Genomic DNA, 16,449 nt, shown 5'->3' on the forward strand with positions numbered 1-16,449 from the left:
CACCAGGGCAAAAATGATTTTTTCCATTTATCATGTTTTAATCAGTAACCCAAAAAAAACCTGGCAGTTTTTTTTTTTCCTTCAATAATTTGCTCCATACTTACAGCTGTTCTTTTTGTCCAACAAGGACGGTTTAATAAATGAGTAACAGAAGCAATGTGCCCTGTAATCTTTTTAAAAAAAGCATCAATGACAACTTTCAGACACATGCAGCCATTCCTTTAAAAGCAGAGAACATGATCCTGCTCTGAACGTAAAGCTGTGAGCAGCGTTGAACAGGCCCTGGCACCTCCAAACACCAGAGCACAGAGCGTGACATGGTTTGATGCAAGTCAGCACTTGTCTCTGTAGCCTTAGGGAGCACATGTAGGTCAAGTCCTTTATTCAGAAACATACCAACCCAAACACAGGAATGCCAATTGTGGCTCACACCCAAACCTCAACAATGTGACAGCGTGAGAACGAAAGAGAAATTTGTTCATGCAGAAAGGACAAGATAATGTATCAGAGGGCTCAATCACTTCTGTAGTATCATTAAAATAACAGTAGTTGCCTGGTCGAGTGTGGGGAAAAGGTGTCAGCTTTCTTAAATAAAATGTATCAGCAGATCATGCTGACTAAAAGTCATAAACTTAATTTTTTTAAAGGCTCCATAAGAACTTAACCCTGTATGGCAATGGCGTCGTCCTGAGGTGACAAACCACTTTTTTTGTGAGTAGACTGCCCCTTTAACTCTGAAAAAAATATATGAAGTATCACACCACAAGATTTTCTCCAGCCAAAAAGTATGAGGGATCAGCGGGAGACATATTTCATCAGGGGCTGAGGATCACCTTTTGGAGACAAAACTACTCAGGACGCAGACCCATATGCTGAATACTGTTTTTTTTTTACCTGATAAAAGTGAAAAATCTTTATAAAGAAAAATATGTGCATATACGTAAATAAGCAAAGTAGTGTTCTTTTGTTTACAGTCAAATTTTGATTTTGTTGTTTACTAAAACCACTTTTTTTTTGTTGTTCATTGCCCCAGGGCAACATGATGCAGTTGGACCATAGTGGTGCTCAACTCTGGTCCCAGCTTTTTATGAGAAACCTTGTTTCGGGGACAAGACCACATTTAGAAATAAGCCTATATTCCAATATTCCTATAAACCAATATTCCTGCTGTGTCCCCAAACTCAACCTTCAGGGACCCTTCAATGGGCCCTCCCTTTCAACTCATCCCTTATCCGCACCTGGTCCCCTGCCACTGAGTAGACTTTAGACTTCCCCAGAAACCTTTGTCTAGGATACCACTCTATATCTCTTTAGAGGATGTGTCAGTCAGATTGAGGGGTGCCTCTTGTTGCTCCGTCCACTGCACTACAGCATTCCCAACCTAAATCAGCTGTCTCTGTTACCCCAAACTGAGCTGCCCAAAGGTTTGTCAGGACCTCTTTTGGCAAATGTAACAATTATGGTAATACTGGGCTTATCTCAGAGGACTACTGGAACGTCTGCTGGAGGGCAGAGACCAGTAAATAATGACCAGTGACCACATATTTTGATTTGTGACAGTGTATTATGCAATGTGAAGTGAACACAGGTTCCAAACTATTTACAATTTCAGAGCAGTTATATAGTTTAGGCTATAGTCCATAACCAGAAGTTGGGTCGATGTCGATGACAACAAACTCCAGAAGTCAGTTTTTCCCTGCATGCATGATACGAAGCATCCCACAATAGTCCACAGAAGTTATTGTAGAGGATGAATGGTCCATAAGCGCAAGAACTGTTCAAGGGGTTGTAGATTGAGTGAATGTAGAGTATGAGAAAGAGGGGGAGAAAGAAACAGGCAGGCTTAGCCTCCTACCAGACCATTAGCAAGGATCTGGAATGGAGGATGGGGTCAACTCCAGGCCAATGTTCTCGCCAACCCTACATAGGGTTGCTCGAAATAAAACAAGACTCAGTTCCCAGAACAAGATGACGAGTACACAACCCTACAGCTGCTTGTCCTTGGCCCACAACTGACAGCAAAAAGTGAGAGCAGCTTAAATGTATTGTGATTGGATGACCGGTCAAGTGGTGTGTGTGAAGGAGGAGGAAAAAAAAAACAGTACCAGAATGGATGGATACAGGATGGATGCTACTCAATATGGAAATAATAAAACCATAGAATGGATGAGTGGATGATTGGGTTACACAAAACAAAACTCCACAGCCTTCCAAGAGACCGGTAGCTTACAGCTGCTCCAAGCCTGAAAGGCCCCCTTAGTCTGATGACCCCTTCACTGCTGATGTCTACCTGTGAGTTACTGTGATGGCAGCTGCCAGTAGGTGTAAGGCCACAGCCTGTTGCAGCCTCTTCCACAATGAAGACTTTAAACATGGCCCCAAGGGTCCCAACCTGCGCATAGAGGCTCTACTGTGGAACCCTATCAAAGGCCAAGCTATCTATCTATCTATCTATCTATCTATCTATCTATCTATCTATCTATCTATCTATCTATCTATCTATCTATCTATCTATCTATCTATCTATCCAGCCTTATGGCACATTGTTGAAATTTTTTTGTTGATTCAACTCGTAACTTATAAGGATCTATAGTGGAATGAAAGGGGGATGACACCAAAAGGTGGGATGAAACTTTTCATGTACTGGATGTAAATGGCTTAAAAACTTTTTGTTCCTCCTCTCTGAAATAAAAAAGAAAACTTCAATCATTTACATTATTTTCTAACACAAGACAGGTTCACACTTAGCAGTCGTGATGATTCATACCATGAATGAGTTGAGGTTAGTTTTTTTCTTGAATTTTTTTTACTTTTGATGAATGCCACCACTGTGGCACAACGGTTAAAGTTTAAACTGAATTATGAAGGAGGGTCTGGTTCTACCAACAGCCAGACTTAGACAACCAGACTGGTTGTGCACAGACACATTGTAGGGTAAAGTGGTACAGGCTGCCATGGGGCCCCTCAGACCAAGGGACCATGGGGCTTGAAATTCAAATGATTTTAATTGTTATTATTATTGCATTTTTTCCCTCAGTAATACAGCCACTGCCAGTTAAGTATAAAGAGTTGAATAAAGGTAAATAATTCTTAGCTCCTCAACTGTGAAAAGTGGAGTCTCTCTCTCAATCTATATCTCCCCTACAATGGTTTGAAAATGGTTTTGTCCTCCCACAGAGGGAAAATCCAATCATCTGGATGCAGGAAGCTGAGGCATGTTAGAGATGGGAAGTTTGGTTCTTTTCAGAGAGCTGGTTCTTTTGGCTCGGCTCCCAAAGAAAAGCCTGCTGTTTGAGCTCCAAACATCTCTTACTTTACAATTATTTGTAGCTCCATCTTTTAGCAGAACCTAGCAAATAGGTATGATTTCTGCTTTGATAAACACTTTGTGTTCAGGGTTTTTATGAGATTCCTCATAAGTAGCGTGTTTTGTTGTTTTTTTGTGTGTTTCAAAAGCAGGCATCCTTACTTTTGTTTGGCATTTTAATCAAACTTTTGTGAAAACACTTTATTTTTATGGTCTGTTAATGCTCAACAAGCTATCAGTAGATAGCTGGTGGCAGTGCTTGGTTTGTTTAAATCTTTCTAAGAACCGGTTTGGTTTTTCATAGGCAAACAGCCAGGTCTATGCGTCATTGGGTCAACGTAAAACATTAGTACGTCACTCCGCACGTAAGATTAGTCTTACATTGCTTGTTTCCAATTGTCTGCTACACGGAGTGTGCTCTTCTCCCTCTTTCTCTTTCTGTGTGTGTGTGTGTGTATGAGTGTGTGTGTGAGCGCATGTGTTTGTGTGTTTCGTAAATGGAGCGGATCTCTGCCGTGTGCAATACAGAACGGGAGATAAATGTGAGGCAAACGCATAAACATGAGGCAAAAGTGACCCCGTCATGTCAATGAGGTTAATAACTTAAGGCTTTTTAGTCTGCTATGATAAATATTGTGTATTAAAATAATAAGTTACAGACCTGATGAATAAGAAAGTGCATTACTGCTTCAATTTCTGCTCCATTTAAAGTTATAAATGAGTAAATGCCAGCAAAAGAGACGACTAACTCAGCAGTTTTCCTTTTTAAAAATGATAAATAACATGAGACTGTTTAGTCTGTTTAATAAAAGTATGAGGTACAGACCTGATCCATGAGATCACTCAGTACATTATGTTCGGTGATGAAGTCATCTAGCCTTGCATAGAATAGTTTCTCCAGTATTTTAGAGAATTATGACAATAGGGAGACAGGTCTGTAATGTGAGTATGTATCTCTATTCCTGGATTTGAATATTAGTATGACTTTAGCAGTTTTCACGTTTTTTGGAAAAACACCAGTCTTTAAAAACTGATTACAAATATATGTGAGTGGTTGCACCACACACTCAATGATTCTTTTGACTAATGACACATCAAAATCATTACAGTCTGTTGACTTCTTGCTCTTGAACTTATCCACAATGTCAAGAATTTCTTTTCATTGGTTTCTATTATGAAGATAGATGCCATTACATTCAAGGCTTTACTTTCCACTTCATTTTTATTGGCAATTTTTGCAATCTCTCCAGCTAGACCAGGACCAAAACCAACAAAGAAGTCATTAAACCAGTTTCAGTTATGTCATTACTAGTAATATTATCTATGGTTATAAAGTAGTTTGGGTACCCCTCTATGTTTTTCCTTTTTTTTGATGATGTCATTCAGTACTTTCTATGCATTATTTATATCGTTTTTATTGTCCTCTAGTAATTTACTGTCATACTCCTTTTTGCTGGTTCTCATAATTGCTGTTAGTTTATTCTTATAAGTCTTGTATTTATTTTTCAGCTTCATTTGTTCTTTTTTGAGAATAACTTTATAAAGTTGTTTTTTTTTTCTTGTATGCATTTCACACAACAAACAACAACAGCTGCCAAACGACAGCTCAGAGAAATCTCCTTTCTCTGTAATATATCCCTCCATGTCATTTATTCTGTGGGATAGGCCAGTCGAACCTTGGATATTTAGGGGAGTGTTATTTACATAATGATTGTTTTCAGCCGCCTGATCACACCTAGTCATGATTGTCCCATGAATCAAACGTGAACATTTCCATGAGCTTGTTTCTACACCCATTCATGCGTATTTGAGACTCCCCTGACATCAGCGTTGCCGGATGGGAAATATAAAATTATTGTACCAGAGTCTCAAAATTATCGTATTTGGGGGAAATTATCGTACACCTGACCAAAAAAAAAAAAAAACTTGTAATGATCAAAATAACTGTCTTATTGTTGGGCGAAAGTCACAACTGATCACTCTGTTTAGTGTCCTACAGGCACTTTTGTGGGCATTCATTGCCCCGCTCCACATCATCAGCGTTTGATCAGCAGCTCCAGGCTCCGACTCAGCTGTGTTACATACATGCACCCCCTTCAAAAAATGACAGGTCGTCATGAGACCTCAAGGCTATTATTTTGAAACAGTATTCATGATAACTGAGAGAGATAGAGATAGAGAGATATGGAAAGAGATAAATAGCCATCTGACTTCACTTAGTGGAATTTATTTTAGACAGGAACATCAACTTTTTCCTCAAAAGAGTAGTCTTCAAATTAACATCTTCTACAAGATAACTTCATAACATTAATCTCTGGAGCCTCTTAAGGGTCACGATGAGAGGTTCTTTTGTGTTGACCCCCTGGCAATTTTTATGTATCAGCCCTCCGCTTCGGCTCCCGCTCATCCTCGTCCTCTCTTTCAGTGCTCATTTTTCTCTCAACTGACACAAGACTCCCTGACAGTCTGAGCTCCTACGAGCATGATTGGCTGTCAATCATTCTGAGACAATTGACACTCAAACTATGATTGGCTGGAAACGTCACATGATATAAGATGCATTTAGGGTTTACAAATAACTCTGTCAGACTGGGGTAGATCTGTAACAACCTCACGAAATTGTCAAATTATTGTACATTTAGCCTTTTTTGGAATTACTGATTGTGCGTAGCACAGAGGGCTAAATTATCGTACAAATACGATAATTACCGTATGTCGGGCAATGCTGCATGACATGCTTAGATCCACAAATGCATTTTTTTTCATCTGGGAAGGTCTGTAGCTAATCAGATGTCTCTCCTCCTTTTCAGCCAGTCATAGTTGCCTAGATTCAAGGGTTTGTTTCAGTATGATCACTGATGCAACATCATTTGTTGATTGACTCACACATTTGTAGATGAATTCACGCATTTGTGGATCCATTTACACACACTCAAATTTTGCGAAGAAATAAAAATATGTACACTTTAAAGCCTTTACAACGCCTTGCTACATGGTGTTGTTCTAGATACCTGGACGATTCTTTGTAAATCATTGACAGACACTTTAGGCAACTCCAGCAAACACCTTATTTATTTAATCTCTGCCATCATAAAACCATCTGCTGTCACTTTCTAATGTTTCTTTCTCTCACCCAAAATGCCCAAGTCCCTTCATGTAAATGTGGGGGAGATCTGTGCACAAAGCCTACAGCCAGAAAACGTCCATTTATTTCACATTCTGTGCCTGGGAATACTGACGCTTCTTCTTCACTCCCCCCATTAACTCAAGGAGCATATAAATGTTTTATTTGTGGTTATATTTATTTCTGTTGTGGTGGGGTAGTCTGCGTGGTGACTTTGGACAGCTCATGAACGTGGGGAAAGGAGAATTATTTGAACAGTTTATGTTGTTTTTTGTGTATGTATTTCATGATTCATGTCAACTTTGTCAGCTTGTGTAATGATACTGGTGAGCAGCCACTCCCACGGGAGCTGACTTAAAGTGGGAGGGAACTCATTTGGGGAGGGAGGTCAATGCGTGCTGTGGCATAGAGTGGCGTCTGCAGTTCTGGCACACCGTGGTGTATTATTCCCCTGAAACTGGATTGTTTTAAGTGAGTCAAGTCAGGAGGGATCCACAGGCCTTCAGCTCTTATTGGAGCCGCCTGAGGAGGATTCCAAAATGGGAAAAACTACTTAAGGTTTGCGTGGCCGAGCGGCACTTGCTGTGGATGTATCCTCCAACATATTCTCCACCAAGTTCTTTCTTTTGGATTTAAACTGAGACACAGGACCTGTACTGTCTGTGGATCTAGTCCTCAGTCTGTCATATGTCGATGTCATGGATTACCAAGATTATTTATTGACTCTTTCTTATTGTTTTGGGTCTGAACATTTTCTGTTTATTGTGCTGTAGCAGCACGGGGAATCAGCATCAACGTTGGATGGGATTAGAGTTTTGAGTTTATTTGAGGAACATATTTGGGTTATCTCCTAGTCCAGCCTTTCCCAAACCATGGGCCGCAGACCGCATTCTACTGGGTCGCCAGTTGGTGGAGTAAAATGTGTAATTTGGGAATTAATCCTCCAAACTAAAATAGAATTAAAGAACCTTATACTCGCTGTGCGATGTTTATCTCAGGTGCATCTCTGTCTGTCTCTCTCTGTCCTTCATCACCCTGCCCTCCCTCTGTGAATCTCCACTCCTTTTTTTACCTCTTTTCCTTTCTAGATTGATCTTAAAACTAAATCAGTTCTGCACTGTTTGAACACCACCACCACCACCACCACTTGTTTCCTTGAAAATTCCCTCCCCTCTGGGTTTCCTTTTCTCTACACATCTATCATTTCATTCACTCTCATCATTTCTCTCCAAACTCCCTTTGACAAATCACTCCTTTAATTCACGCTCTCACTGGTATCCAGTCTCACACACCACACGTTAAAATCACCAACAATGATACAGTTATCAACACACCACCCAACATTTCCAGACTGCTTTTGTGTTTGTTCAGTATGTGTGATCAGATGTGAGCAGACTTGTGTAATAGGATCAGGAAGAAGACAAAGAAAATAATATATCTTCCATTTTACCATAAATATCAGCACACTTACAGACAGCGTTATTTGTTAGTTTGTAGTGAAACATTTCATTTGATTCACAGGCAAAGCCTTTGGAGTCGGTCAGTCAGTCACGTAAGCCCTCATTGATTTTCTAATGTTTATCTTTGCCCTCCGATCAGACATTTCTAAATTGCTGCTGGGAAGTCATGTGTGTATCTCTGTGTGTTTGTGTACACTAGTGTATGGGGTTGCAGGAGGAGGGAGGATTGTGGATATAAGCAGGGTGCCTTCTGGTTGAAACCACATTTTCGGGGGGAACAGGACCAGGTGGAATGATGAGGAGGACTATGCTGGTGCTCTTGGCCTCTCTGGCCTTTGGATCTCTTTCATCTCTTGTTGATGGAACGCCAATGTAAGTAATATTACTCCCTCTGAGTCCACTTGATGTCAATGAAATTCATGGAAATCAGAGATTTGAACTCTTTGTTGGTTTGTTCAGCTCCCAGTCTCGTCCCAGCGGTGACAATGTAAGGGCTCTGATGCATTATTGTATAGAAAACTGTATAGAAAACTGTATAGAATTGACCTTTACATGTATTCTATAACAAGAGGCCATTATTCAGTTTGTGATTTGCTTAGATTTAGAAAAGTACTGTGCACATTTGCTACCAGACACAGTGAGCAGAGTCTACAACTGTGATGAAATGTGTTGATTGAGCTGGATCTGGATCAAAATCATCAATAGATTACTTTTTACTAGTTCAGTCCAGGAGCAATTGATTTTTATTTTTGCCTTTTATGTTTTTTTTTTTGGTGATTAGGTGTAATTAAAATGTAGACTTGTAGTCCTCAATAGCACAATCCTGGACCTTAGAGCTTGGGATCGGCCCCTAAAGGATTCACACCCCACCCTTGATTTACTGCTTTTGTCTTGACTAATGATGAAACTTCCTTTGATATCACAACAAGTTTCATGAACTCAAAGCCTTATGAAAACCTTTTATTGAAACTCAATGTTACAGCCTCACACAATAAGTAAACACACAGACGATGTAACACTAATGTTAACCAATGAGGAGCTACAGAAAATGTTGTTTTTTTTCCTCAGGCAGGTGTTGTCTGCTCCCAACTTGTTGCGTGTGGGAACAGCAGAAAACATCTTTGTGGAGTGTCAGGACTGCACAGGAGGTGACATCAACGTGGTGATAAAAGTGATGAACCATCCAACCAAAACTCAAACACTGGCAACAACTCCTGTCACTCTCAACAGTGGAAATCACTTCCAGGCACTGGGACAATTAACGGTAGATGAACCAAAGTTTGTGAATGTTTCATTTCTTCAGTCTCTAATTCTAACACGGCCACAAGAAGATGACTAGACTCCAGTACACATGCTGAATACCCTGTGCTGCTCTTCATGATCACTTTGTGTCTTCATGCTGGTTTCAGATCCCTCCTGAGGGCTTCAGCAGAGATCCAAACATGAAGCAGTACGTGTACCTTCAAGCTCAGTTCCCTGACCGCCTGCTGGAGAAAGTAGTCTTAGCATCCTTCCAGTCTGGGTACATCTTCATTCAGACTGACAAGACGCTCTACACGCCCAACAGTAAAGGTACAAACAACACAAAAAATAAATAAATAAGGACCATGATCTCCTGCAAAATATCTCTTCTAACGCAAAGCAGGATGTAACGGTAAATAACATCTCAAGCTACATATCTGAGCCAGAAAGACTTGAGCATTTTTCCCTGTGATTTTTACATTTAGGATATTTCTGGGAAGAAAAGGAAAATTCAAACCTCTTTATTTTCACCCACTTTCACATTAATTATTCTGTCACTCTCATTTTTTTTCAGTTCATTACAGAATGTTTGCATTAACACCCAAAATGGAGCCTGTGGAGAGGGAAGGCGATGTCCAAGTTGACACTTCCATTGCCATTGAGATTGTGGTAAGTGATGAATGTATTTGTACAGCTTTCTGTGAAGGTCATGTGCTGGTATTGTCAAAGTCTATTAAATATGTGAATCAAACTGTGTCTCCCTCTAGTGGTTGAGTTGCATCCAAAGCCTCTTCCCCTGAGAGGAGGGAGGGGGGATTTTAAGAAAATAGTGAAAAACAAGTGGATTTGCTTAAATAATCTGTAAGGCTGATGTGTTGATAGTTCAGTAATGGTTGTTGATATTATTTATGTTAAGACTCCTGAAGGCATCGTTTTACCACTTGATCCAGTCTCTCTGAAGTCAGGGATCCACTCTGGGGATTACCAATTACCCGAAATTGTCAGGTGAGAATTTTACTTGAATAAACTTTAATTTTTCTCTACTTTGTATTTTATACCTTTGGTTGTTAATCAGCCAATGCACAGTGGGGGAAATAAGTATTTGACACGTCAACTTTTGTCTTATCACATTCATATTTAAAGATGCAATTCAAAGAAAATGTCTACCAGACATTGGTATTAACTCAAATAATCCACACATGAAAAGAAATCACAACTTTCAGGTCCATAAATAATGATGATGTGTAATTAAGTAGGATAACACAGGAGTATTGAACACACTGAGACTCATCTAAAACTTAGTGGAGAAGCCTTTGTTTGCAATGACAGCTTCCAGACGCTTCTTGTATGTTTGAACTAATGGCCCACACTGCTCAGGTGTGATTTTGGCCCATTCCTCTGCACAGATTGTCTTTAAATCTTGAATATTCTTTGGTGCCCTCTGGTGAGCCCTTTTCTTTAGTTCTTTCCACAAATGTTCAATTGGATTGAAGTCAGGTGATTGACTAGGCCTTTCTAACAGATTGATTTTCTTTTTTTGAAACCATTTGAGAGTCAACTTTGCCGTGTGCTTTGGATGGTTGTCCTGCTGGAAGGTCCAGACATGTCTCATCTTCATCATCTTGATGGATGGCAGCAGATTCATATCAAGAATTTCCCCATACATGGCTCCATTCATTGCCCCGTCAATTATATGAAGTTTGCCAACACCATGAGATGAGAAACAACCCCATGCCATGATGCTTCCACCTCCAAACTTCACTGTTGGTGTAGTGTTTTTTGGGTGATGTGCAGTGCCATTTCTCCTCCAAACATGGTATGTAGTATGACAGCTGAAAAGTTCAATTTTGCTCTCATCTGAGCAGACAGCGTTCTCCCAGTATTCTACAGGCTTGTCAAGGTGCTGTTTAGCAAACTTTAAACAAGCTTCAACATGCCTTTTCTTGAGGAATGGAGTCTTGCGGACTGAGAGTCCATAGAGGTCATGGCGGTGGAGTGCATTGCCTATTGTTTTCTCTGTAACAATTGTACCTGCTGTCCCCAAGTCTTTCTGGAGCACTTTCAGGGTGATCCTTGGCTCGTTGAGTACTCTTCTGACTATCTTTCTGACTCCCTGGTTAGAAACCTTTTGAGGAGCTCCTGTGCATGGCCTGTTGATGGTAAGGCGGTGCTTCCCAACGGTGCTGACTGGAATATTCAGGTGCTTTGATATAAGTCTGTAACCAGTTCCATTCTGATGCTGAGCAACAATCAGGTTGTGAATGTCTTCAGAGAGCTCTTTGCCTTTACCCATCATGAGGTGTGTGGTATTTAACTGCCTGGTGAAAAAACCTTTTTTATAGGACCATCAACTTGCTCTAGCCCAGCTGATGTTGGTTTGCACTAATTGGAAGTTCAAGTAATAATTACTGACAGATTTCAGGTGGTATGGTGCATTTCCTTTCCAAAGTACACAGCCTTTCCATGGGGTGTTCAATACTTTTTTCCTGTGTTATCCTACTTAATTCCACATAATCATTATTTATGGACCTGAACCTTGTGATTTCTTTTCATGTGTGGATTATTTGAGTTAATATTAATATCCTTTAGAAATTGTGTTTGAATCGCAACTTCTGCCCGTTAAAGGGAAGTTTTTCCTTGCCATTGTAACTTGCTAAATGCTGCAAAGTCCTGTACTCATGGTGGATTATGATAAGATAAGACTCCTTATCTTGTCTTGATGTTGGGTTTCTGCTAATAAAATTTTATTAACATTTACAGGTCTAGACCTGTAAATGTTAATAAAATTTTATTAACATTTACGGGTCTAGACCTGTAAATGTTTTTGTAAAGTGTCTTGAAATAACATTTGTTGTGATTTGGCGCTATAAAAATAAAGATTGATTGATTGATTGATTGATTGATTGAACTTAGGAAATAAATGTAATGAGACAAAAGTTGACACGTTCAATACTTATTCCCCCCACTTTACATTTCAACACTGATTTGGAATAGAGTTGTCATGGTTTGGGTTTTTGGTTTCTGTGTTTCTGGGTTTTCTTGTGTTTCTGCCCTCTTGTGTTTCCTTGTAATTCGGTTCTTGTCCTGTGTTTCTGTGTCACCTGTGTTAATCTTAGTTATTCTTGTGGATTGTTGTCTTTGTCTCTTGTTGTTGTCTTTAGTTCATGCTTCTTGTGGTTTTGATTTGGTTCTTGTCATGTGTATGTCTTTTTGTGATTATTTCTAGTGTTCCAGTGTCTTTAGTGTATTTGGTATCTGTCTTGAGTTTCTCTGTGTTTGGTTTGGTTCTCCTTGGCTGTTTTCGAATTCACCTACTACATACTGCTTATTAAAGTAGTATGTAGTAGGCACTGCCTACTACATACTACTTTCATAAGCAGTTTGTAGTATGACTGTTCAGTTGGGTTAATTTTTGTAGTATGCTACGCTGGTCTTCAGTTCGAAGAAAACAGAAGTTGGCTACGGCTGACTTTTTTTCCCAAAAAAAAATTTATTGAAAATGTAGAAAATAAACAAACCACGAGTAACTTATCTGCAAATATATTGCCAGAGAGAGCATTTTATATTAACTTTCAGTGGTGGAGATGATGAGGATTTAAAGATAAAAAAGAAATGGCTCTTATATTTATATTCCTCTGCTACTCCAGTTGTTGTTGCTCCGCTCTCTGCCATTTTCACTTCTGATATGGGACCAGGCGCGTTGCATTGTGGGTAACAGTATGCGAAGCAGACTGGTCCGATGCATACTGTGGATTTTTCCCAATTCAGTACGTCACCTGGGTGTTTTTCTCATACTACAACTCTGACATTTGTTCGCATAATGCATACTGCATACTGCATACTGTATTTTGGTCGAATCAGTAGGCACTGCTAGTATAGTATGCAAATTCGAAAACAGCCCTTGTGTTTCTCTTGTGGTTGATTGCCCCTCATGTTTTTCACCTGTGTCTTGTTCTGCACCTGTGGTTAATTACCCTGTCAATATAGTCTCTGTGTTCCCTGTGCTTCTTGTGGGTCCATTGTCTGCTGTTTGCTGTCCTCGTCTGCTTCCACGTTGTACCCCGTGTTTTCCCTGTGCTTCTTGTGAGTTTTCCAGTGTTTTTGGTTTTGTTTCTTTTGTTTAAAGTTTTGGATTTTCAGTTTGACTTTTGGATTTAGTTATAATAAAGTTTTTGTTTATCTGCATTTGGGTCCTCCACTGCTTTTGTTTTTCCATCTGGACTTTCTCCTGACAAGAGTCACATCATGATTAAACCTTACCCAATCAAAGTAAACAGGGATAAGCTTTTTTTTTTTTTTTTTTTTTTTTAGAAAAATAAATGTGTGGGACTGAATGCCTAAAGTGAAATATTTAGTTTAGACAAACATACTATCGATGTTAGAGTGTGTAGAAACCAAGCAGCACCCTCCAGTGTTTACAAGGCCTTGCTGTTAGTGGGTTTTCAAAATGAAAAGGTGACCTCAAGGAGGACATCCATTTATCACATGATCTATCAAAGAAAGTCAGAGGCTGGGGATTGCCTAACTCTGAATTAAATATAATCAAAACAATAATACAACAACAGTTTAATGTAAAAGGATACATGAACTACAGAGAGAAAAGACACAAAAAATGTTCTGATTTTTTGTTATGCTTGCTTGTTTATTAAAAACATTCTGTTGTTTGTTTGTGTGCAGTCCTGGGATGTGGAAGGTGGTGACCAAGTTTCACAGCAACCCACAGCAGAGCTACTCTGCAGAGTTTGAGGTCAAAGAATATGGTAGGTCCAAAGCACTTGATTCAAAGAAAAACTACAGTTTAGTGAGGAACACTCTCGTCATACAGTGAACCAATTATTGCCAAAGGGATACAGTTAGAACAACTCTGCTTTTCAGAGTACTTTGTTAGCCCAGCAACCTGCTTCGAGCATAGAAAAACCCCCATACGTACATACAGAGTAAAAGGATGCATACTTATCAATAGGAAACATACGAGCCTTAATAAGAGGTGGCTGGGATGGAAGAGAAATTTCTAAGACGGCAGCAGCTGAGAAGCAAAGAGGTAGCAGAGATAAGACAGAGTGAAGACATGATTTAAATACACCACCTTGTTGTTACGACACACGCTGAGATTGATTGAGAGGGGTTGGAGATAAAACAGCCTGTCAGCTGATTACAGCTGGGCATATGACTTCCATGTCCTGCAAGAACTTATGTTAACTCCGTTTCAGTCAGGAACACTCTCGTAATACATTGAACCATTTATTTACTGCCAAAGTTAGGATTGGCGTTACAACTCTGCTTTTCAGAGTACTCCCTCGGTTAGCCAAGCAGCCTGCTTGAGCTTACCAGGGAGTGAATAGCAAAACCCTCAAAACAACAGAGCCAAACACCAATTTGAACTGTATACTGCAATTAATGGTGGAGGACTGATATGCAAGTGAGCATCTTTAAGGCAACATGCAAAATGAGGGAAATGAAACCTGTTACAGCACACATACTGTAAATCCCCCAAACCTCACGATGTAACATGCAGCTTAATTGGGTCATGCTACAGTTAACTGATATGCGACTAGAATTATGCGTCACAGCGAGCATTCTGGAGACCTCTGCAAAATCCTGTGATGCAGCTTGCATCCTACATAGGTTATGCTACAATTACCTGGTATAAGACTAGAATTATGTGTTACAGCAAGAATGCTGGAGACTTCCACAAAATCCTGTGATGCAGCATTCATCCTACATGGGCCAAGATACAGTAACCTGATCTAAGACTGGAATTATGTGTTACAGCAGGCATGATGTAGACCTCTGCAAGATCCTATGATGCAGCATGCATCCTACATGGGTCATGCTGAAGTAACCTGGTCTAAGAAGGGAATCATGTGTTACAGTGAGCATGCTGTAAACCTCTGCAAGATCAGAGATTCCAGGAAAAATGTAGCTTAAAGAGATCATGCAACCATAATATGATATATAAATGAAAAAAGGTGTACAGAAACTATGTGTACACCCAGAAATTAATTACAGTGATTATAAATTAAACTATGTGTTACAGCAGGCATGCTGTAGACCTTGAGAAAATAATGATGCAGCATGCATCCCACTGTCAGGTCATACTAACGTTAAGTGATATGTAAATGAAGTCCATGTGAAACAGTTAGCGTCCTGATAACCAAGAGAAATTTTATGATGCAAGCATTTATTCTTAAGAGGTCATACTACCATAATCTGATATGTAAATGATCAAAGCTATGCAGGAACTATGTGTGAGCCCAGAAATAAATTACAGTGATTATAAATTGAACTAAGTGAAACAGCAAGCCTGCTGTTGACCCTGAGAAAGCAATGATGCAGCATTCATCTTTGGCGGGTCAAACTAGCTTTAAGTGATATTAAACGAACTTGATGTGAATCAGCAGCATGCTGTTGACCCAGGGAATTTTATGATGCAAGCTTGCATCTTGATTGGTTAGAACTGAAGTTGTATGTGACTGAACGGGTCACATGAGTTAAGAGAATTGAAAATAAGCTTCTATAGCCTTAACCGGCATAATGTAGACCATTACTGAGATGCATCAACATACATCCTGTGACTTTGTTTGACTGCTGAGCAAACCCCTTCTGATGAAGGTTTGAATTATACATTCACCATGGCATACATGACTGTTACTCATAGCTTTTTGAGCTGAAATAATCTCCTTTGCCTCGGGGTGAATGTAGTGTTCGTTAGCTGAAGATGACCAGCGTCCCATGATTTCAAAGTTGATGCGAAACCAGTTCAGCAGCAGTGGTAGCTTCTCCAATGCGAAAAGAGTGTGGGGTGTAGAGTTGAGGAGGGAGGCCACGTATTGCCAGAGGAGACAGAGTCGTGAGGTGAACCAGGATCTTGGCATGACTTTTCCCTTGTGGGTCAGGAATAAGGGCTCATCTAGTTTTGTACAGGGATGGCATTGAAGAGACCAGTTCATGAATGGCAAAGAAAAAAGAGAGTGTTAGTTCCTGGGATAACAATAGATGAACCTTTAAGATCCCCATCTGATTTAGAAGGTTTAAGGTAAACAGTGTAGGAATAAAGATCTACAGAAATATCTCACACAGTGAGGTCATGCAAGGGGGAAAAGCATTCAGAGCCAGATGTGTATTCACAGCACCAAAGCAACGTGTAAAAGCTGAGAGGAAAACCGTTGGAATAAAAGATCTGCAAATGCCCAAATCATCTCTTACTTAAGTGAGACACCAGCTTGAGAACTAGAGACAAAGTAAATGGAAGGCACTTATCCTTGCTGTCACTTATCCTTGCTGTCCTGTTTAGCACCATTGGACAGGAGATAAAG

General features: G+C 39.9%; 1 protein-coding gene across 1 annotated transcript in view; it reads left to right on the top strand.

Annotated features, from left to right (window-relative positions):
- Nucleotides 1–8,183: 8,183 nt before the first annotated feature.
- LOC141796316 (complement C3-like) overlaps nucleotides 8,184–16,449 on the top strand; it is a 42,945-nt gene continuing 34,679 nt past the window's right edge. The window contains 6 exon segments of the mRNA XM_074677354.1: nucleotides 8,184–8,263; nucleotides 8,960–9,155; nucleotides 9,301–9,463; nucleotides 9,708–9,802; nucleotides 10,050–10,138; nucleotides 13,811–13,893. Coding sequence (XP_074533455.1) covers nucleotides 8,184–8,263; nucleotides 8,960–9,155; nucleotides 9,301–9,463; nucleotides 9,708–9,802; nucleotides 10,050–10,138; nucleotides 13,811–13,893 — 706 coding nt within the window.

Source organism: Halichoeres trimaculatus, unplaced genomic scaffold (genome assembly GCF_033239565.1).
Source record: "Halichoeres trimaculatus isolate MK-OKI-2021-1 unplaced genomic scaffold, fHalTri1.1 fHalTri1_scaffold_10, whole genome shotgun sequence".
Classification (NCBI taxonomy): domain Eukaryota; kingdom Metazoa; phylum Chordata; class Actinopteri; order Labriformes; family Labridae; genus Halichoeres; species Halichoeres trimaculatus.